The 22952-nt window shown below is 49.1% G+C and overlaps 1 protein-coding gene across 2 annotated transcripts in view; it reads left to right on the forward strand.

Annotated features, from left to right (window-relative positions):
* Window positions 1–22952, forward strand: part of PDS5B (PDS5 cohesin associated factor B) — an 802561-nt gene that overhangs the window by 549271 nt on the left and 230338 nt on the right. For both annotated transcript variants that reach the window (XM_085621687.1, XM_085621686.1), the window contains exons 25-26: window positions 7918–8122; window positions 17687–17801. In XM_085621687.1, the coding sequence (XP_085477813.1) occupies window positions 7918–8122; window positions 17687–17801 (320 nt within the window). The remainder of the gene's footprint in view (window positions 1–7917; window positions 8123–17686; window positions 17802–22952) is intronic.

Below are 22952 nucleotides of genomic sequence, written 5' to 3' on the forward strand. Positions count from 1 at the left end.
TGGTCTTGGTTGGTAAGCAGCTGCAAATCAAGTGGATACACAGTCACTGGTGTATAAATTGAAGGGGGGTGTATGTGGTACCTAACTTTCAAACACACTACTATTGTGCCCACACATACTATGCCCATTACTGTTTCTACTCTCCATCTTTCTTATCACATTTGGTAGTTGAAGAGGATATTGTACATCCACAAGCCTTTGGCAGGATGTTGACATATCTCAGTAAAAATGCCGTAGGCAGATTTGACACAGTGGCCTACATCTGTTGGGCATGGCAAACGCTGAATAGTAAGAGAAGTAATACTATATAATCTGAAAGAAACACGTTAGTTAGATTCCTCACCTTAGAATATCCCCAGGCGTCAGACTGGATCCAGAAGATTTTTTCGTCAGCAATACCCCTTGCGCGTCGCTAGGCGTCGTCTGCGGCTCCGCGTCCGTCGTTGGCGTCGTGCGCCGGAATGACGTCGTCGGAGTACTTAGACGCCGCCCTCGCGCGCTGACGTCAGTTCTTCTTTTTTCCGCGCCAGTAAGCGCCGATCCGGGAGAGCTACCCCTGTTAGTCTTTTTTGACTAAACCTTTTTGATCCTTGTCAATCGACTCTGGTGCCGGTAGGATGCCTGGATGATTGCCATCGACTGATGTCGGTGACCGATCACCACCGCCGGTGCCTCTACTGCCTAGGCCCCGACCACGACGAGTCGTGTCCCGATTGCCAGCCGTTGACTTCGAAAGCTAGGCGGGAGCGGTCCCGCAAGCTTCTCGAGCTTCGCCACTCGGCTCCGCGCCCTGCGCGATCCCGGTCCAGGAGGAGGTCCAAGGATCGGTCGCGCAGCCGACGCCATCATCGATCGTCGGGCTCCAAGTCGTCGGGTAAGTCCAAACACTCTAAGAAGTCCAAGAGACGGCATCGCTCTTCGGACTCCCCTCGCCGGTCGCGCGACACGGCCGAGGGTCCGGGTGGTTCCACCCCCGCGGCTCCGTCGGAGCCGCAGGCGCCGCGCAAGTCCCCATACCCTCCGGTCCCTGGGACTGACGTGACGCCGGCGGAGGTCAGTGCCTTCCTCTCGGCCATGAGGAAACTGGCCCCGCCGTCGACGCCCGCTGGCGCGCCTTCGGGCCCCGCGGACTCGACTGGGCGACCTCGCGCGCCGGCGGCTCCGGCCCCGGTGCCGTCGACGACTCCGGTCCCGACGCCGCAGGTCCCCGCGGGGCCCATGCCTGGGCCCCCGTCGACGCCGGTCGACCTCGTTACGCCTCCTCCGCCGACGCCTGAACCACCTACGCTGACGCCGCCGACGCCCACAACACCGGCGCCGCCGACGCCCACACCACCGGCGACGCCGTCTCCGCCGGTGCCGACTCCGGGCGGTGTCGTACCCCGGTTTAGCCCTGTTCCGGACCCGACGCCGCATCCGGCGCCTCTTGAGACTCATTATCTCTACTGTCCGGCTCCGATCGCTCCTCCTGGTTATCAGGAATCGGATGACGGGGGCGACTGGGAGGGGTTCGAGGACCCTATGGCTGTTCAGTCGCAGCTTTCATAGGACTGGGCAGACGAACTGGGGGAGGCCAGTGGGCTGGATACCTCGCCGGACACTGGATTCACTACTCCTCCGACTGTGGCTTCGGAGGAGGGTGCAGCATTTTCCGTGGTGCTGCGCAAGGCGGCCGCGGCCCTCGGGCTTGAGCTGCCTGCCGTGGCTGTGAGGACTAACATCCTCACTGAGGTGCTTCAAACAGCCGCAAGCTCCACTGAGCCTCTGCTGCCGTTCAATGAGGCCCTCACTGACGTTCTGCAGGGCACCTGGTCCAAGCCCTCCACAGTTCCTCCTGTGGATAGGAACGTTGCCAGGCGCCACCGCCCTGCTCCGGGCGACCCCAGTTTTCTGTCTCAACACCCCACCCCCGAGAGTCTGGTTATCCAGGCCTCTACCTCCCAATCCTCCTTCCCGACCGCTCCGCCGGACCGGGACTCCAAGAGACTCGAACAGTTTGGCAAGAAACTGTTCTCTTCCCTTAGTTTGGGCCTGCGGTCTTTGAACACCGCATGTCTCTTGGACCGTTACTCCCACTCTGTGGGATACGGTGGAGGACGTGCTGCCCCTGTGCCCGGAGGAGGCCCGGACACGTCTTTCCCAGGCTTTGGCCGATGGGAGGAATGCAGCGCGACACGCCATTCGCTGTGGGCTTGACACAACGGACTCGCTGGGTAGGGCGATTTCCACCACGGTGGCGCTTCGACGTCACGCCTGGATGCGGTCCACGTCATTTTCTGGGGATGTCCAGAGCACCCTCATGGACATGCCTTTTGATGGCACTCGCCTTTTTGGTGAGAAGGCGGACAGTGCGCTGAATCGTTTCAAGGACTACCGGGCTACGGCCAAGTCCTTGGGCCTCTCGGCCCCGCGGCCGCACACTTCCGCTTTTCACCCCTTTCGTGGCCAAGGAAGGGGCGCCTCCTCACGTCAGCCTAGCCACCAGCCGCAGAACCAACATGCGCGCGGTCGCGGACGTGGTTTCCGCCGAGGCGGTTCTGGAGGACGACGTGGTCAGCCCACATCCACCCCGGCAGCATCTGCCTCCAAGCCTTCCTAGTCCGAGCTTTCTGGCCCATTCCTCGCCAGTGGGCGGCAGAGTTCGCCATCACCTGCTCCACTGGCGTACCATCACATCGGACAGGTGGGTGCTGCAAATCGTCCGAAGGGGCTACTCCCTCCCCTACGAGACGACTCCTCCAGCCATGCCACCGCAGCACCACCGTATCTCGGAGGATCATTTGAATCTTCTCCACGAGGAAGTTTCGGCCCTCTTGGCCAAGGGGGCCGCCGAGCACGTTCCGAGCCCAGAAGTGGGTCGTGGTTGTTATTCCCACTACTTTCTGGTGCCCAAGAAGGGCAAAGGGGGCCTACGCCCTATCTTGGACCTCAGGAACGTCAATGCCTTCCTCCGGAAGGAAAGGTTCAAGATGTTAACTTTGGCTCAGGTTCTAGCTACCCTGGAGACTGGATGGTAGCGTTGGACTTGCAGGACGCATATTTCCACATCCCCGTCCTGCCGGCCCACCGGCGTTACCTGCGGTTCACGGTGGGCCAAGAGCACTTTCAGTTTACCGTGCTCCCCTTCGGCCTCACCAGTGCCCCTCGGGTGTTCACGAAAGTGATGGCGGTGGTCGCGGCTCATCTGCGCAGATCAGGGGTTCCAGTCTTCCCCTATCTCGACGACTGGTTGTTGAAGGCGGGCTCGCCCCAGGCAGTCGTCTCCCACCTCCAGACTAACTACGGCGGATCTCCTGCATTTGCTGGGGTTTTCCATCAACGTGCCGAAGTCACACCTGAGCCCCTCTCAGAAGCTCCTCTTCATCGGAGCGGTTCTCGATTCGGCGCAGTTCCGGGTCTATCCACCGGAACAGCGGGTCCGGGATATACAGGCCCTGATTCCCATCTTTCGGCCTCTATCCTGGGTTTCGGTCAGGCTAGTGTTGCGGCTTCTGGGGCTGATGGCCTCCTGCATCCTACTAGTGCATCACGCCAGGCGGCGCATGCGGGCTCTGCAGTGGGACCTGAAGTTTCAGTGGGCCCAGCATCACGGAAACCTGTCCGACCATGTCTTGATCTCGGAGGGCACTGCGAAACAGTTGCAGTGGTGGCTCACGGACCGCGATTGGGTCACGGGCAAGAGCCTCTCCCTTCCCCAACCGGAGCATATCGTAGTGACGGATGCGTCCCTCCTGGGATGGGGTGGCCATATGGGAGAGGCGGAGATCAGAGGCCTCTGGTCTCCGGCGGAGTCTCGCCTCCACATCAACCTGTTGGAGTTGAGAGCGATCCGACTTGCACTGAAAGCCTTCCTTCCCTCTGTCAGGGGAAGTGTCGTGCAGGTGTTCACGGACAACACCACCGCCATGTGGTATTGCAACAAACAGGGCGGGGTGGGGTCGTGGACCCTTTGTCAGGAGGCTCTGCGCCTCTGGACATGGCTGGAACACCAGGGCGTCACCCTAGTGGTTCAACATCTGGCGGGCTCTCTGAACGCCAGAGCAGACAAACTCAGCCGCCGGTGCATGATGGATCACGAATGGCGTCTGAACTCCGAAGTGGCGCAAGGTCTCTTTCAGCAGTGGGGAGAGCCTTGGTTAGATCTATTCGCCACCGAAGAGAACGCGCAATGTCAGCAGTTCTGCGCGTTGGAATTTCCAAGGCGGCACTCGCTCGGCGACGCTTTTCGTCACGAGTAGAGTTGCGGTCTGTTGTACGTCTTTCCGCCTATACCACTTCTGCCCAGAGTGCTGAAGAAGATCAAGCGCGACCGGGCCCAAGTCATCTTGGTGGCTCCGGACTGGGCACGAAGGTACTGGTATCCCGAGCTACTCAGTATGTTGACCGATCCTCCGATGCGTCTGCCCCTTCGGGAGGATCTTCTGTCGCAGCAGCAGGGGACGGTCCTCCACCCGAACCTGTCCAGCCTCCACCTCCATGCGTGGAGATTGAGCGGCGGCAGTTGATGCTATTTGACTTGCCTCCTGAAGTCTGTGATATCATTCTGGCAGCCAGGCGTCCCTCCACAAAGACGGTATACGCCTGCCGGTGGAACAAATTTGTGGCATGGTGCACAGCAAAGGCTGTGGATCCCCTTTCCGCCCCTCTTTCTGAGGTTCTCCTCTTTCTTCTTTCTTTGGCCCAGCAGGGCTCTGCCTTGGGCACCTTGAAAGGTTATCTTGCTGCCATCTCTGCCTTCTTACGGCTTCCTGATCAGCCCTCTCTTTTCAAGTCCCCTGTCGTTACACGCTTTCTCAAAGGCATTACTCACACGTTCCCTCCTGTCCCTTTTGTAATGCCTCAGTGGGACTTGAATCTTGTGCTCACATTTCTAATGTGCGCTCCCTTTGAGCCTCTTCATAATTGTCCTCTTCGTCTGCTGACGCTTAAGACTGCTTTTCTGGTAGCCATCACCTCGGCTAGACGGGTGAGTGAGCTCCAGGCTTTATCATCAAAGCCTCCTTTTCTTTCTGTTCATCCGGACAAGGTTGTCCTTCGGCCTCGTCCTTCCTTTCTTCGAAAGTGGTGACCCCCTTTCATCTTGGGCAGTCTGTCACCTTGCCCACCTTCTTTCCGCCTCCGCATCCTTCCAAAGAGGAAGAGAGGCTCCACCGTCTGGACCCAAAACGTGCGCTCTCCTTTTATCTGGACCGCACGAAGCAGTTCCGGGTGGACGACCAACTTTTCGTTGGATACGTGGGTGCTAAGAAGGGGAAAGCAGTGCACAAACGGACCATCTCTCGGTGGGTCGTTTTGTGCATCAAAATCTGTTACTCCTTGGCAAAAAAGGACCCTCCAGTTGGGCTGCGCGCCCATTCTACTCGGGCCACAGCGGCTACTACTGCTTTGGGACGGGGTGTCCCTTTGCAGGACATCTGTCAGGCGGCGACGTGGGCTTCGCTACACACGTTTGCCAGGCATTATTGCCTTGACAGCAAAGTTCGGAGGGATGGCTTCTTTGGCCGTTCTGTCCTCCAGGACTTTCTGGTGTGATCTTGGTTCGCAGACCCACCACCGGGGATGGTATTGCTTGGGTATCTATTCTAAGGTGAGGAATCTAACTAACGTGTTTCTTTCAGATGAACAAGTTACTTACGTTCGGTAACGATGTATCTGTAAGAAACATTAGTTAGTTCGATTCCTCACCGACCCACCTATCCTCCCCGTTCTGCGAACTGACATCTAGGTTAAGGTTGTCCTTTTCAGGCCCCTAGATTTATTTTTGGCACCAGTGTCGGTCTCTTGCATGGCTCTGCGTTCCTGGCGCGGAAAGCTATGTCAAGAACTGACGTCAGCGCGCGAGGGCGGCGTCTAAGTACTCCGGCGACTTCATTCTGGCGCACGACGCCAACGACGGACGCGGAGCCGCAGACGACGCCTAGCGACGCGCAAGGGGTATTGCTGACGAAAAAATCTTCCGGATCCAGTCTGACGCCTGGGGATATTCTAAGGTGAGGAATCTAACTAACTAATGTTTCTTACAGATACATCGTTACCGAAGGTAAGTAACTTGTTCATTCTGGCCAGTGTTACCGGTCCTGGATAACCCAGCAGTACCTCACACTCTGGAAACCAAAGGAAAATTCTCTTCGAGTAGGCATTTTAGGACTGTAGGAGATGTATTCCCAGATGGCTGAAGATAATGGGATGCTGATCTAGGTGAGCCGATTACAGATGAAAAATGGGTGTTTTGTTGCGCACACAACCAGAAGTATCATACAACTGTAGGCCTTATGTCCTGCTCTATAAATTTCAGCATAGCGTGTACCAGCCCACTGAGAGCGTGGTGGAAGTGAGCCTGGGTGATGACTCACAATGTCGCAGATCTAGCGTTGTGGCAGGATTTCATCATTTGGCCTGGCTCTGCCCGGGTGGAGCAGAGCACTGTTGTGAGGTATTTAGGTATGAGGGCATGCCGCTTCAACAAGTTCTGCTGATAGCACTATTGGGGTTTGACAAGTATGCCCTGGGGTACTTCCACAATTACACAGCAGTAGCTCTGTCATTGGCTAAAAGGCAGGTAGCCATAAGCTAGGTTCCAGGTCCTCTTCCCAAACACGAAGATTGAATGCGTGATTTGATGCTGCAAGGACACAAATGAGGACTATGCCTATTTCCTACAGTAATCAACAAGACCTAGGAATGTATATGACCTTTATATACGTATTTGCTTTACGAAGATGCATTGGAAACAGTTAACACTGTATGATGGAGACCCCAAACTTCCCTCTATTTAAATATTAGTCATAGAGAGGTGTACAACTTCACCGTTGATGGTGGCCTATGTTGTATGTTATACAAATGGATATCGTATGTTGCAGAGATCTCTGACTATTGCTTCTGCAGTATGTACTTGTTATTGGGTATATGTTGTGTTGAAGTTGTCTATGGAAAATGCAGTTATGGATTGTTTGTTACAATGATGGGGGAAATAACAATAAAAAAAACTTTTAGCTTGATTAGCAGCCATGGATGAATACAAGTCCCAGTCAAAAGGAGAGTAAAGAAGCTATGCTCCAGTGATGGGAAATGCACAAGCGAAAGGAAAGATGTCAAAGAGCACCCAAATGAGATTGTTATGAAAGACCACCAAAGACGAGGAATGGGTTGACCCAAAGTCCACTTTAAGTATTGCAACTTTGCACATTAGGTTTTTGACAATAGACGGCTAAATGCAGACTTTAGACAACACCTGTTAAGCGTAGAGAGACACTCGGGATGATTGCTTGTCTATAGTTATGTCCTAACCATAATGCCAGTTCCCTGTTCTCAGACCTCTCTGTGACGCCTCCCGCCAACAGCTCCTTTTTGTTTTTGAGATGTGGTTCGTGCAACATAAGGTCAGCTAAGAATGAAATGTTAAAGTGAGCACCAATGTGACAGAAGATAAACTTAAAGATTTGGGATATGCTCAAAATGGAGTATATGAAGGTGTGTTTACTCACAGTATTTGGAGGATCTTTTTACTTTTTTTTTTAAGTTCCCATGTAACTGATTTCCGGATTGAATGTAATTTTTTGTTTATGAGTTGAACAACTATCCGATACACTCCCCTCTTCCGTTTGATAAAAGTGACGGAGTTGATGCTAAATGTCTCTTGGTAATGTTGAAGATCTCTGATTTATTCTTAAAATGCAAGATTTGGTTTTATTTTCGTTTAATACACACAGAGTTTTATTGTTTTGTATTTCTTTAAATGTTATATTTTGTACTTATTTTTGACATTTACACAAATAGTTTCTTTAAAAGCAACTGAACTGAATGCTAAATGTAAATTTAGAATTCAATTGAGCAAGATATTACTTCATGCACCATTTATTAATTAAATCTACTATCTATGTAACCCATACTCATTGATATTGGTCCTTTCTTTAATAGGATGAGTGTTACCAAGTAAGACAAATATTTGCTCAGAAACTTCACAAAGGGCTTTCGAGACTACGGCTACCACTGGAATACATGGCCATATGTGCACTGTGTGCAAAAGACCCAGTGAAGGAACGAAGAGCTCATGCCAGGCAATGCCTAGTGAAGAATATAAATGTGAGACGGGATTATCTGAAACAACATGCTGCAGTGAGTGGTAAGAACATGAATTGAATGAAAACAGTATTGCGAAATGGGTGAAAGACTGAAATAAACGAAAAGGGATGGAAATATAAATTCACTGTTATGTAATGCTCTGTTATGTAATGCTTCTGATATACACTTTTGGCTGCAAATTCCTCAGCTTTTAAACATCCACCAAACATCAGACTGAATACAGCCACTTTTCAGCAGTACCTGTGTATGATGATGGATGGCGCCATGTGGCTCTGCACTGATGTGTTCCACTCCAGAAATGACAAGCAGATCCTATGTAGGTGCAACTCCTGTTCGCTTACATCAGTTCCTTTCTTCTTCACCAGACGTTGATTTGGATCTACCTCTTGTCTCTCAGAGACCCTTAGCTTGCTCAAAAAATTGTTTTACAGTTTAGAAAGGACGTTGCCTCCCTAAACAGTTTTTCAGCCCCTCAAGGACTTTCGCAAACAAATGTCTGTGACAGATCATCACTTAATTTGCCCGGGTTTGAGCCACAACTCTATGGCTTGCAGTGACTATGTGCCGATGAACCAGAAGGCCATCCAAGACTGCGAGGTGAAACTCTACATATTTACAAAGATATGAGGGAGATACCCTGATGCTTAGAAAAGGGATGGGTCTGTCAAACATAAAAACAAAGTAATCCCTTTTCAGAGAGATCAACTATAACCGAGATGGATATACAAGTAGATATTATAACCTTCCTAAAGTTTGGATCATATGGTATAGGTACTTGACATTAAAAAAAACAAAGCTCCTAACGTTATTTCAGAAAGAAGAAAGAAATTATTAGTTTACATGTTGTTGCGATGTGTGACAATAATTACTCAAAAAACACTAATGTGCTCAAATTTAAAATATTTTATTTAAAAACACTGTTAATCTAAAACCAAATTGTTTTGAAATTCTTAAAGTGCAGATTTATTAAATACACATTCATATAATCACCCAAAACAGTAATTTCATTAACATATTCGTATCATTCCCTTTATCCACTTCATTAAAGGCTAATGACAAATACAGATTTAAAAAAACTGATATAAAAACACAAACTGTCAAACTGTGACGCGGCGTTTCAGCGAAAATATTTTAGTTCTTTGCCTTCTTCAGGACAAAAATTATATCAGTATATCAAATCAAATTGTATTGAGACCCTCGAAGAGTCATCTCTTGCTCGAAATGGCAACCTTGCCTGTGTACACTTGGAATCGGAGAATTGAGTCGTACGGCCGGTAGAGCTGGGATACGAGTCCAATGACCATCAAATTTGGTTATTTGTAACCAAGTCGCACAGCAATACGAAAAACGCGAAGTGGCAGTTGGGCAATACCGATCGGATTGCCAGGGTGGACCAATCTTGTAGACTAATATGGCCATCCGTTTACAGGCAACATTATTATAAGCAAGTTGCCTGTTTGACTCCTTATCATTGATACTCTAATCGTATATCATGGTAAATTAATTAACGACGACAAAGCGTGTGTTGCTTCAAGTCCACAGACGAACACATAGAATCCTACTTTCATTATATCACCAGAGGACAACACGTTCTCTTCCGTTGGGTGCATTTCGAGCAAGAGACGACTCTTCGAGGGTCTCAATACAATTTTATTTGATATACTGAAATAAGTTTTGTCCTGAAGAAGGCGAAGCACTATCATATTTTTGCCAAAACGCAGTGTTACAGTTATTGGCAGTTTTTCTGTGTTTTTATGTGAGTTTTTTAAAAATGTGTATTTGTCATTTGCCTTTAATGAAGTGGATAAAGCGAATGATACGAATATGTTAATGAAATTACTGTTTTGGGTGATTATATTGGGTGAAGCGCCTAGACACCCCCGGGTAGTAGTGCGCTATATAAATATATAAATCAAAAATAAAATATATGAATGTGTATTCAATAAATCTGCACTTTAAGAACATCAAAACAATTTGTTTTAGATTAACAGTGTTTTTAAATAAAATAATTTAAATTTGAGTGTTTTTTCAGTAATTATTGTTACACATCACAGCAACTTGTAAACTAGTAATTTCTTTATTTTTTCTGTAATAACGTTAGGAGCTTTGTTTTTGTTAATGTTAAGTACCTATACCACATGATCCGAACTTTAGGAAGGCTATAATATCTACTCGTATATCCATCTCGGTTATAGTTGATCTCTCTGAAAAGGGATTACTTTGGTTTTTGTGAAACTCTACTTAACCAAGCACTGCAAGACTCTGTGACGGGACTTGTCCAAGTCGAAAGTTCGTTTGCGGTCCTGTTTTAGATGCAGAAGTCACTGGAGTTATCCAGGCCACATCTTTGTGAAGTGGAAGAAAAAAAAGCAAGAAATCGAAGTGAGATTCAGCTCCTCCCGCCACTCCCGCTCATCCAAGACGACGCTGGAGCAGCTCCATACTTCTCAATCTCGCTCTGAAACTAATTTGACTTTAGAACCAAACCCACAACTTTTAACTTGTTCTGGGCCATTCTGAGTTTCCATGGCTGTGAGGAGTTTTGTGCTGCTATGCTCCAGCTCTTCAAATATTTGCAAACTCTCTCCGGTGTGCCTGCAGGCAACACTGAGCAGAGAGGTTCTTTATCTGAATTACCGCTGATGGGTTTGCCCTCAATGCCAGATGGACCCTCCAAGCCTGTAATTTGGCTGGGTCAGGCTCCACTTTCCACTCTACCTCCACTGCCCATACCGATTCTCAGCGCATCCAAATTGATTTCTGGAAGACAAGGCCTCAATTGCCCTCTCTGACATCTTCCATTGAGGCCCCATTTCCCCCATTTGAGCTGCCTCCACAGCGACAATAGTACACCCTGCATTCCCTGTTCAGCATGGATTCCTATAACAATTACAATGCTGGTGATGAGACTGGCCAATCTTATGAGGAGAATTGCTATGACGACCTGCAAGTGGCTAGTGACCTTTATACCTCCTCAGTTCCAGTATCCGACCCCCCCCCCCCCCCCCCCCCCCCCGGCCCTGCCACTGAAGAGGGTGCTTTCTACACCATTGGTATGTGTAGAATGTCAAAACTCTGTGACCTCCAGCTCTCCACCTGGGAGGTCGAAACCAGAATTCTATGGAGGTTCTTAAGCCGGGGCAGACTTCTACTGAGCCCCTCCTACCATTTAACGGGGTCCTTATGGATACTTTGTTGGGGGCCTCCCCCCACCACCAACCCCTTTTCCCCGTCAACCTGCAGATTGCAGGATGCCATCCCCTGCTCCGGGCAACCCTTCATTTCTATATCAGCACTCTCACCTGAAGGTTTGGTGGTGCAGGTGTCTGCAAGCAAGACTAATCCTAGCACATTTGTAGTGACATCAAACGAGGAATCTTTCCAAAGGTAAGCTTTATTGTTGACAGGGACTGCGCAGCAACTGGCACAGTTAAGGCATAAGACGGCAACTGACAAAGTATTCAAACCCAAGAGCACTATGTTCTGAAGTGGAATGCTCACCTCAGGAACAACCAAGACGTGAGCATTCCAAACAAAGATAATGACAAGGAGAGACCACTACAACATTCCCAATGATACCCAAGGAAAGGAAGTCGAAATGAGTGGGGACGTTTGGGAAGAAGGTTTTCTCATCCAGCAGCTGGGCGCTCAGGTCGGTAAATGCCAGCTGCCTGCTGAGGTGCTCTTCTCACACCCTTTGCAACTCAGTGGCTCAAGTTCTCCGAGGTCTCTAATGATCTCCTGCCGGTCCTCACTCAGGCCATAAAGATGACTGCGACGTAGCCATGTTCAGTTCTTTGTGGCTTAGACTCCACCGATTGCATTGGACAGACCATTGGCACTATTGCCATTCGCTGCCATGCTTGGTGTGGGCCAGCTTTTTTAGGTGATGTCCAGTTGTCCCTCATGGACATGCTATTCAACCGGACTCACCTGTTTGGGGACAAGGCAGACTTCACTCTTAAATGGTTCAAGGCGGCTAGGGCAGTTGCATGCTTTCTTGGTTTATCCCCACAACCAGCTGCATCAGCCCTACAATTAGTTTCTTGGTTTTGGCAGAGGTACCCCTTACCGCCTGCCCATCCAACACCCAGCCCCTGGTCAACAGTCCACTGCCACACCAGTGCAGGCCTACCTACCAAGCCCCTTTAGCGGGCCCTTAGTGGAGCACAGCCATCCTGTAGAAGGCAGGTTCCGAAGATTCTTGCCAATATTAAGAAGAAATAGAAGTGGGTATAAATCATTGAATGTTCATATTAAAACCATTATGCCAGCTCTGAAGTGTGGAATTGAATAGGGAAAAACAATTACAATTCATCCATCCATTGGTTGGCAATGGGGAACAAACAAATGACTGTGGGCAAACAGATACATATGCACATACATGATACAACAGCCACTGAGGTATAAAGGATGAGAAGCTTCACCATAAGGATGATGAAACTGTGAAAATAAATAAATAGGTGCCACTAAGGCAGATATAGGATATAAAGTATGTCCAGTATAGTAAACTGGAACAAGGCAGTATAAAATCAGAGGCATATATGTTTATCCACTGCAATAAGCAGAATTATATGTACTGGATTGTTGGCTTCTAATAATGCTAGCATGAGGAAACAAAAGAATGAATTAAGTATACTAGCCTCTTAACATGTAAGCAGTTCAAAGCTATGTGTGATTAAAGTAAAGTTTATGAAGCAGAAAGGAATAGAAAGTGACTTAAGTTTTAAAGACTGTTATTTAGGAAAGAATTGAAAAACGAAAAGAAATAAAATGGGTGGATTTTACAGAGCTACATAACCGAGAATGACTCAAAATGGGCATTTTTATATAATGGGAAATGGAGAAAGGACTTAATTTTTTTGTAAATCTATTTTTATTGTTTTAAACAAGAACATTCCTTGGCATTTGACACAATAGGTAAGCAGAGAGTTGTAAACATATGTGGGGGGGCCATCCCGCATCAGGGTCAGTAACCACTACTTCATGACATGTATTCGGGCCAATTTGCGGTCACTGTCCACAGCGGAGCCAGCTACAGTCTCTTTGACAGTCCCGGTGCAGTCACAACAGAAGTGACAGTAGTAGCCGTACCTCAGCTAGGCTCCGTGTCTGTGCGCGGGTGCCTCCCGCCTCATTCGGGTAGTGAAGAGCAAGCAAAATACCCTCGAGTCCCAAAGATTATACATAACAAAACCTTAACAATAGCAGCATAGACTGTACATACAGGCTCAATACCCCCCCAGCTGTCGGTAACCCCCCCGCCCCTCCACACCCCCCCGGAGATCCCCCATGTGTGTGCCTCGGCTGTGAACGTCGCTATGCAAGTGTGAGTGTCGCGGCGCTAAGGGAGAAAGCAGGCAGGGTCCTATCATCTCGACAGAGGGGCATCCCCCGATCCACTCCCGCCCACTCCAGCTCCGTCAGTCACCTCCTGTGACCCCGCGCAACCCTCCGCGCCTAGGCGTCTGAGCTTCCCCAACAGCTGTCTCCAGCGATCTGCCATGGGTTCCCTCCGCAGGCCCAGTGTTTCCTCCCTCTGGATGGCGGTCCCCTCTGCCTCGGCCCATGCCTGAAATGAGGCACTCCAAGCCTGCACGCGCGGCGGTTCATGTGCTTTCCACCGCTTTGTAATGAGGCGTGCCGCTACCACTAGCCCCAGGTCTAGAAATCGGGACGTCACCTTATCCTTACGCGATCGCTTAAAGTGGTGCAATATATGTTCAGGCCAGTCGAATGGGATGTTGCGGCCCACACTCTCTAGCAGCAGCCCACTGACCGATCTCCAGTAGACACCCAACCGTGAACAGCTCCACAACATATGCAGAAAACCCGCCCCCGGCTCACTACATCTAGGGCATACTGCGTCGGTACGGTGAAAATACCGGTTAATTAACTCCGGCGTGAGGTAAGCTCTGTGCACAATAAATAACTGAATTTGGCGAAACCGCAAGTTTCGGGGTATACGCACCGGGCCCTTGAGTATCCTTTCCCACTCCCTGTCCTCCAGCGGTCTTCCCAGGTCCAGATCCCACTTAGCGCGGAGGCGGTCCAGGCTAATGGACGACAGCTCCCTCAGCGAAGCTGCAAACCAGCGGATCAAGTGCCCTCCCCTTCCCATGACATGTAAGTATTGCATGGTCAGATGCAGGGTGGGTTCCGAGGCCATATCCCCCCACTGGGCGGTCATGCTCGCTATCAGCGACCGATGCGTCAGGAACCCACCGGGCGGGAGCCCGTCCTCCGATACCAGGGTCTCGTACGGTATGAGCTCGCCCTCCCGGTACAGATCTCCCAACGTGCGCACATCAGCTCCCCACCAATCCGCCAGCACAGAGGCCGTGAGCACCCCTCCTCCGCCAGGGGAGCCCTCCAGCGGGATTGCCGGCGCATACAATAGTACGCGTGAGGAACAAGGCCCTCCGGAAACACCTATGCGCCACTTCCAGAAGGAGTGGTAGCGGGCGCGCGACCCTATGGAGAGGATGGAAGGACCTGGTTATTCGCTCCAGTGAGTAAGGCGCCAACTCCGAGGCCGTGTCGTCCCTGCCCCTATCAGCTAGCCAGCGGGCCACCCATTGTAATTGAGCGGCCAGGTAGTAGTGCTCAAAGCAGGGGGCGGCTAGACCACCTCTGTCTGTCGGTAGGAACAACTTCGCGAGCGCCAGCCTGTGTCTGGCGGTACCCCAGACAAAGTCGGAGAAAGGACTTAATAACTGTGAGCAAGACTGTGATGGTTGAAAATGCTTTGGTTCTGTGTGCTATGTAAAGAAAATTGTGCAAAGTTGAATTCCTGGAGTGCGGAGTAGTTTTTTTGAATTGATTGTACATAGGTTTTTGAAAGGTCTCCAGGACATGTTCCCTCCTTCACCTTTGCCACAGTGGGACCAAAATGTAGTATTCATTTTTCTCATGTGCGCTCCCTTTGACATGCTACACAGTTTTCCTGTCCTGGCTCCTTACCATCAAATCGGCCTTTCTGGTGGCCATAACATCTGCCTGGAGGGTTAGTGAGCTCCAGGCTGTGTCATCTAAGCCTCCGTACCTCAACATCTTCCCGGGCAAGCTGGTCCTTTGCACTAAGGCTTACTTCCTTCTGAAGATGGTCACTCTGTTTCATGTAGGCCAATCCATCACCATGCCTACCCTTTTCGCTCTGCCGCATCCCTCTAAGGAAGAGGAGCAACTCCTTCGACTGGACCGAAAAAGAGCGTTGTCGTTCTACCTTGCCCGCACAAAAGAGTTCTGTGTGGACGACCAACTCTTTGTAGGCTATGTCGGAGCCAAGAAAGTGAAAGCTATTCAGAAACAGGTTATCGCCCCATGGATCGTGCTCTGCATTAAAATCTGCTAAGCATTGCCCAAGAACCAACCCTCAGAGGGTTTGCGTGCTCATTCCACCAGAGCAAAGGCTGCGACCTCTGCGTTAGCACTCGAAGTCCCGGTCCTGGACATCTGCCAGGCAGCAACGTGGGATTTTCTGCACACATTCACAATGCCACTACTGCTTGGACATTTGGGTTCGTTGGGACATGCTCTTTGCCAATTCTGTCCTGAAGGAATTTTTGGTGTGAAATTGTTTTACAGACCTACCTGGAGAGGTACTGCTTGGGTATTATTGTAAGGTAAGGTAAGGAATCTGCGGCTAGAAGTCTATCAGATGTGCAAGTTACATACCTTCAGTAACGACTTATCTGGTAGAGACTCTATCTAGTCTCAGATTCCTAACCGACCCACCCACCCATCCTCTTTGAACTGATTTCTGGGTACAGGGTATATTTCCCATTTTAGGGCCCTAATTTTACACATCAGCTGTCATTGTTCTTTGTGGATTGGCGATCCTGGCACGGCAAATCCCGTAAAGAAACTGACATCTGCGTGCTAGGGGGCGTCTATATAGGCACGCGCACGCCGCTTTCGGTGCCAACGCCACACGGAGCCAAACGACGCCACCTTCCAGTGCACAGGGTGTACTGATCACACAAACAAATTACGGATCCAGTCTGATGCCTGTGGATAATTGTAAAGAATCTGTGGCTAGATAGTCTCTACCAGATTAGACATCACAGAAGGTAGGTAACTTTTCCTTCACCGAATCCATTTAGGCTGGGTGCTGGGACAAATTTTGAACCTGGTGTAGTGTTTGAAACAGTGACCCCTTACAGGCAAAGCTGTCGGATATACTTTTGTTTTATCTTTAGCTGAGCAAGGCCTTGCAGTGGCCACTGTAATAGGTTATTTTTCTGCCCTTTCAGCCTTTCTGCGTTTACCGAACCAACGATCCTTATTTAAATCTCCTGTTATGAGGTTCATTAAAGGTTTGACATACATGTTCCCTCCCAAGCCGTGTAAATTCCGCAGTGGGACCTAAACTTGGTTTTGACATTCCTAATCTGTACTCCTTTTGATCTTGTGCATAAGTTCTTGCTGTGTCTTGAAGACTGTCATCCTCATTGCGATTGTCAGCTCTTCACATGAGTGATGTATGTTCTTTACAATCACCCTTCGCAATCCTTTTCCCAGACAAAATGTTGCTAAGGACTCGAGTGGCATTCTTACAAAACGTCATGGCTCCCTTACATGTTGGGCAATCCATTACTGTTAGCATTATTTGCTCCCCTCACCCCTTGAGAGATGGGGAGAAGCTCCACTGGTTGGATTCCAAAGGGGCTTTAAGCTTTTGTAAAGATCATACTAAGGACCATTGTTGGGACAATCCGCTTTTTGTGGGGTTCTCTGGAGCTTAGAAAAGAAAAGCTGTGCAGAAGCGGATCATGTCGAGGTGGTTAGGCCTTTGCATTGAGATCAGCTACGCACTGGCTAAGAAACAATCCCCGGAAGGCTGAGAGCCCATTCTATCGGGGATAAGCCAGCTATTACTGCTGTGGCACGTTGAGTGCCTGTCCTTGACAACTGCCACACTGCAACATGTGTGCTGTTAAATGACTTCACGAAGCACAACTATCTTCACAGCCAGGTCTGACCGGAAGCTCACTTCGCTCATTCGGTTCTGCAAAACCTTTGGTTTGAGTCTGCTCCACAGACCCGACACTTTGGGAAGGTACTGCTTTTGTATCTATTCAAAGTTTAGGAATTTGCTGTTAGAGGTATCCTTCACAAATGACTTCTCTTCGGTAAACTCTTCATGGTGTATGTTTGTCTAACTGCAGATTCCTTATTACCATCCCACCTTGCCCTTCTGTGGAGTGGCCTCTTTTTAACCTCTCAAAATGTCACAAGTTAGTATCCAGCCACCATTACCAGAAATTGTGAATGCACCGTATCTAGGGCTCGAAAATGGTCCAGATAAGAAAATGTTATCAGCACGGATGGATGGCTCCTATATGCAGCTCTGTCACTTCTGAGGCATTGTGATTTGAACACAGGTGTGCTCAACGCCACATAGCATCATGCAGGAGCACTGCTGTGAAAATATCTCAGGATTCCTTCCTGCGATTTTGGGATATTCTAAGGTGGGCAATCTGTGGTTAGATAGGGTATCCTCCAGAAAGAGCATTACCGAAAGTAAGTACCCTGCTTGTTTCGTTCAAATTGTGTAATGTGCATAGTTTTCTAATTCAAACCTTTACACATTTTCTTACAGAAAAACTGTTGTCTTTACTACCAGAGTACGTTGTTCCATACACTATTCATCTTCTGGCCCATGACCCTGATTACGTCAAAGTTCAAGATATTGAGCAACTTAAAGATGTTAAAGAGTAAGCTTTTTAATCCATTTATCATCATTGTCTTTCAGTAATTATGAGCCTAAAAGATAATATGCAGTCTTAAAATAAGAGCAAGATTCCTTGAAATTTGAGTAAAGTTTACATACTGTTGAGCGAATAATTATGTATTGATTTCATGGCATTTTTTGAGGTGGTCATATGGAAAAGTTTTAATTGAGGAAAAACTTGATTTCCTCTTTTTGCACTGTATGTTACAAGAGCAGTCTGAATTAATGCTACTCCCTAATAGTGGGCTATATGTAAGTCAATGCTCTTATGTCTGCTTCTCGTCATTCTGATTTGCAACATTTATGGAGATAGCAGAATATGGTCTAGTTACAGAACTTGTGGACAGTGAATCCCACATTCCTCTCACTACTACCTGCTTCTTTTTCTTATGTTTGTCCACCTTTTGGAACACAAAAAAACAACTGATGTGTCCCTTCTGTTTCCAGTTCTCTGTGTATGGGTACCTTTCCACCTAGTAGCTTGACCAGAAACGAGTACAAATGCTGTTAAATCCGAGCTTGCTACCAGTATCAAACATGAGGTATACACTGCATGCTTCACCTTCCCTGCACTTGTCCTTACTAGTTACCTTTATTTTTATTGAATGGCATTGTTTGAAACTAGATTATCTTGCGCTTTGTGAGTTTGTGTAGTGGGCCTTAGTCCAGTTCTTTTTTCAGATTTTCTACAATAATTTTTTATTGCTATTTTATTCTCCTTTTGTCCTTCTTTCCGATTAGGAAGGAATAGTCAAGCTTTTTAAGCCAAGCATATCCTCCAATCTGTCATTTGCAGTAGCTGACCCCCCCTAACTTTGAATGCTCGGCTTTGTGTGCTGCCAGCATTGTTGTAGTCTGTCTGGAACCATGTTTTGTTTACAGAGCCAATGTAAATACGGTTTCTGACGCAACAGGGATATAACTGAATGCTCTTGTTTACAGTAAGGTATCAAGGCACACTCCCAGGGGACCTTTCCATATAAAGTCATAGTCAACGGCCCTTTGATATTGTTGTGAGTAACTCTGGAGTAGGCTATGGTACATTTTTGGAAGGCAGTTTCCAGTCTGCTTTTCCCCTCTGGTAACACACGTTTTATGACCTCATGTTTGGGTCTGGAAACAAACCAGACCAATAGGCATTTTGTGGACCAAGTTTTCATCTACTTTGGAGAATCAGTTTCACTGTTTAGTAGAGCTCAAATTCTCATCTAGGTGAGAAGTTCTCTAGCTTTAGTTGCATTGAATGTTTCTAGTAGTCTCTCCTTTAAGGCACTCTTCTGTAAATGCATATGACTCAATGCTCGAATCAGACATACGCCCTGGTCACTTGTGAGTGTAATATCCTCTTGTTGGCTACGGTAACTGTTTACAACTGCACTGTGGAGCTGAGCCCAGCTCCTCCTGTGCAAGAGTTCTTTGTTGCAATCTCAGCATTATCAGTTACGCCTCTTTCCTTACTTGTCGTTTGTTGATGCGGTTAATCCTGGCTTTTGTGCTGTTGCATATTTTCAATTGAGAGGAAGAGTTGGCAGAGAGCCTCACCGCAACAAGGGGATGTGTTAGTCCTGCTCCAGGGTTTAGTTATGCCATCAGCTTGCCCTCTTTGCCCAAAACCCGGCTTTGTAAAAGAACAGGAAGCATTAAAGGGAAAGGAAACACTTTCCCAACGTCACTGGCTTTCAGACACTCCTCTCTGCCTACAAGTTTAGCCCAATGCAGGGGGTGGACTGCAACAAGGATATGCAACATTGCCACCTTCTCTGCCCATCACTTTCTGAAGAAAGAAGAGTTAAGGAAGAGTTAGCACCATTCTCTCTAGTGCAGCCATATGTATGGCTTTTGGAGGGATGTTCCATTGTTGTCAATCTTTTTGTCTAACTATTTCTGCCAGGCTGATCCCACCGCCCTACACTCGGCATGTGTGGACCATCACTGAAAAAATCGGATCCATATAACTTTTAGGACAAATAGCAGCCGGACCAACCTAATTTTTGAATTCCTTTCTGTTAGAAATGGGATTTCTGGTTGGCTAGGGCATGCGCCTAAGCAGGCAGAAACCACCTCTTTAGTCAAGGCAAGAGAGTTAAACACTGAAGATAACCCATGCTCACCCCCTTTGTAGCTTGGCAGAGCAGTCAGGCTTATCCCAGAGGCAATGTGTAAAGCGTTTGCGCAGCACACTCACACGTCAGCGACACACTAGGCACACCACAAAAGAAACTCCACACAAGGTTATATAAAAAATAGCCTTGCTATTACTCCTAAAACATCAGAATGCAATCACATATATACAAAGTGCCACCTGGCACTAGATGTTACTTTACAGGGGATTATATACACAACGGGGCCAATCGGGCCAATGTCAGAACCCTTAGAACACACAAGTAGGGAAAACAACCAGTAACTTCTGACCATAGGGCATTCTGTATATGCAGAACATTAGACAGAAAATATAATCAATAGTGAACCAAAGTGAACACTTCTAGTACCCCTAACATGTACCTCCTTGGCGTGAGCATCACAGTAGGTTATACATGCATGACATCATCAGCAATGAGCACCTGTAATTTGTACACGTCATTACGGTGCGCATTAGCCCACAGACTGCCTGTAGCACATCCGGGCATAAACCCGTGGCAAATAGAGTGAGGCAGAATTGGGTAAAAACACTTTACCATACCAAGAGCGCACCTGCACACTTATTAAAGATTACACAGTTCTTTGCCTCTCCCACGTAGGCTCTGGGCCACCTGCCGGTCTACACCAAGGAATGTGGAAGTCACTGTGCCCCTAGGCACGTTTCACTCACAACTATTGCGTGCCCCTGAAGCATACCATGCCGTTGGGGACCCCCGCTGCCGAGTACGAATGCCCCCGGAGCTTTGTACACCACATATGGGGGTGGAGCGTACTCACACCCTGTCCATGCCTCCCACGAGCACCTAAAAAGGCAGCTGCCCGCGACCTCATGGCGCAGCTGCGAAAATGCCAAAAATGCCTACCAACATCCGATCAGCACACAGCTGCCCGCGACCATGCGGCCCAGCTGTGACGGTGTAGGCAGTTGAGGGAATTACGTTGGTGCTCGGACAGCACCCGAGGGACGACATCCAATGGCCCCTTCGGCCGGAAAACAACAGTGCTGCTTGTTCCCTGGAAAGGGGCACCCCGAAACTCACCACTGCCGCCGGAACCACATGGGGCTCTCCCTCTCCGTATGGGAGCCCCGCCCACAGTCAGGTGTCTGGTGCCTGGCTTCCTGCCTTTTCGTCAGCTCCTGCTGATGCGTCGTGCCCAGAAAGAGACTCGCCCACAACGAGGCCAGATGCCTGAATTTCTGTGGCTGCAGTAACTTCCTGCCACACGCTCCATCGACACAAGGCCCTGAAGACACGCGGGGTCTCCCTCTTCGTATGGGAGCCCCACACACAGTAAGGCTTTCTCCTCTTCGTCAGCTCCTGCTGACACGACGTGCCCAGCAAGAGACTCGCCCACAACCAGGCCAGATGCCTGACTTCCTGCGGCTTCTTCGTCCCGACGCGGCACACACGCTGGAGGTTAGGAAGGGGGAGCACTCCTCTCACAGCTCCTCCCTCCGGTAGCAACTTTCCTGCCCCTCACTCCCAGCTGCGGTGACACATACGGGGCTCTCCTCTGCCCCGCCCACAGTCAGGCAGAGACGCTGCCTGACTTCCTGCAGCTTCTTGCGGCCAAAACCACCCACCGCGCCTGCCGTAGGGGGAAGGTTTGAGCCTACTCCTCTAGCTCAGGAAACAACTCACCCTCCACACGCAGCACTAAGCATAGGGCCCCCGCCTTAGGGGAGTTGGCATTTCAGTGCTTTCCCAGCGTGCCTGGGTAAAAATAAAAACGCTTCTCACGTGTTTCTGGTGTGCAGGAAAAAATGCCTCACACGCTTGACTGCATAAGCCCACACCTGGTTCAGGTAAATCAACTCCAGCACGCACTCAGCCCATATTCAGGGCCCTGCAGCACTACTGGAAGGGTGCTGGGGGACACGAAGACAGGGAACAGCCAGGCAGGCCAGCATCAGGGGCATCAGAACAAAAGGGGGAGAGGCAGTCCTTCTCTCAGCCCACCAAAATAGTCCAGTTCCTAGGCAGTTCCTCCTGGTAGTCCCACGCAGTGTCTTCAGTTTCAAGAAAGTCCTTCAGCAGCCCCCCTTCATGGGGTCACAGCCCCAATACTTATACCCCTTAGTGTCTTTGTTCTCCCTCTGCCACCCAGTCCAAACCAGTTCTGGGGGCACTCACCTTTCTCTAAAGGTGCACCACCACCCCCTTTGTCATTGTAGGCTCTGGCTCCAGACACACCACAGGGGGGCGGAACCAGCATTGTGGAAAGCAGGCACAGTCCCATTCAGTCCCAAGGGTTACTCCTCCCACCACTCCAAATGCAGATTGGCCTATTCAGCCTTGTGCTGACTCACCCAGCCCCTGCCCCTGTCATTCCCGAGCCAGACATGCAATACACATCAGGCAGGCACACAGCACACAGAAATGCCCACTTTTAAAAGTGGCATTTCTAAAATAGTGATAATAAAACTGTGAACACCATTGCACAGCATTTATTACCACTATTCCAAACATAACAAACTTGACCACTCTACTCCTCTCAGATCAGGAATTACCACTGAAACATTTATCAGGGAATCCCCAATGCATTCCTATGAGAGGGCAGCCTCACAGTAGTGAGAAAACAAAATGGCTGTTTGTCACTACCAGGACATGCCATACAATGAAGGCACATGTCCTACCTTTTACCTGCAATACACCCTGCCCATAGGGCTAGCGAGGGCCTACCTTAGGGGTGACTGATATGTAGAAAAAGGGGAGTCACAGATGTGGCATTCACTTTGTGCCACGTCACAGCGGCAGTGAACTGCACGCGCAGGCCATGCAATGGCAGAAGCCTGAGACAGGTTTGAAAGGCTACTTTGGTGGGTGTCCACACTGAGAAGTTAGACTTTTTTGTCAAGCTAAGCAGTGTTTAGTATTTTGCAGAGCCAAACACCTTCTCCCTGACCGCCAAGACCTGGAATGGCCTCCCACTCCACCCACCCACCCTACAGAAGTTCAGAGAAGGCCTAAAAAACTGGATGTTCTACTGACCA

This window comes from Triturus cristatus, chromosome 8, assembly GCF_964204655.1.
Source record: "Triturus cristatus chromosome 8, aTriCri1.1, whole genome shotgun sequence".
NCBI lineage: Eukaryota > Metazoa > Chordata > Amphibia > Caudata > Salamandridae > Triturus > Triturus cristatus.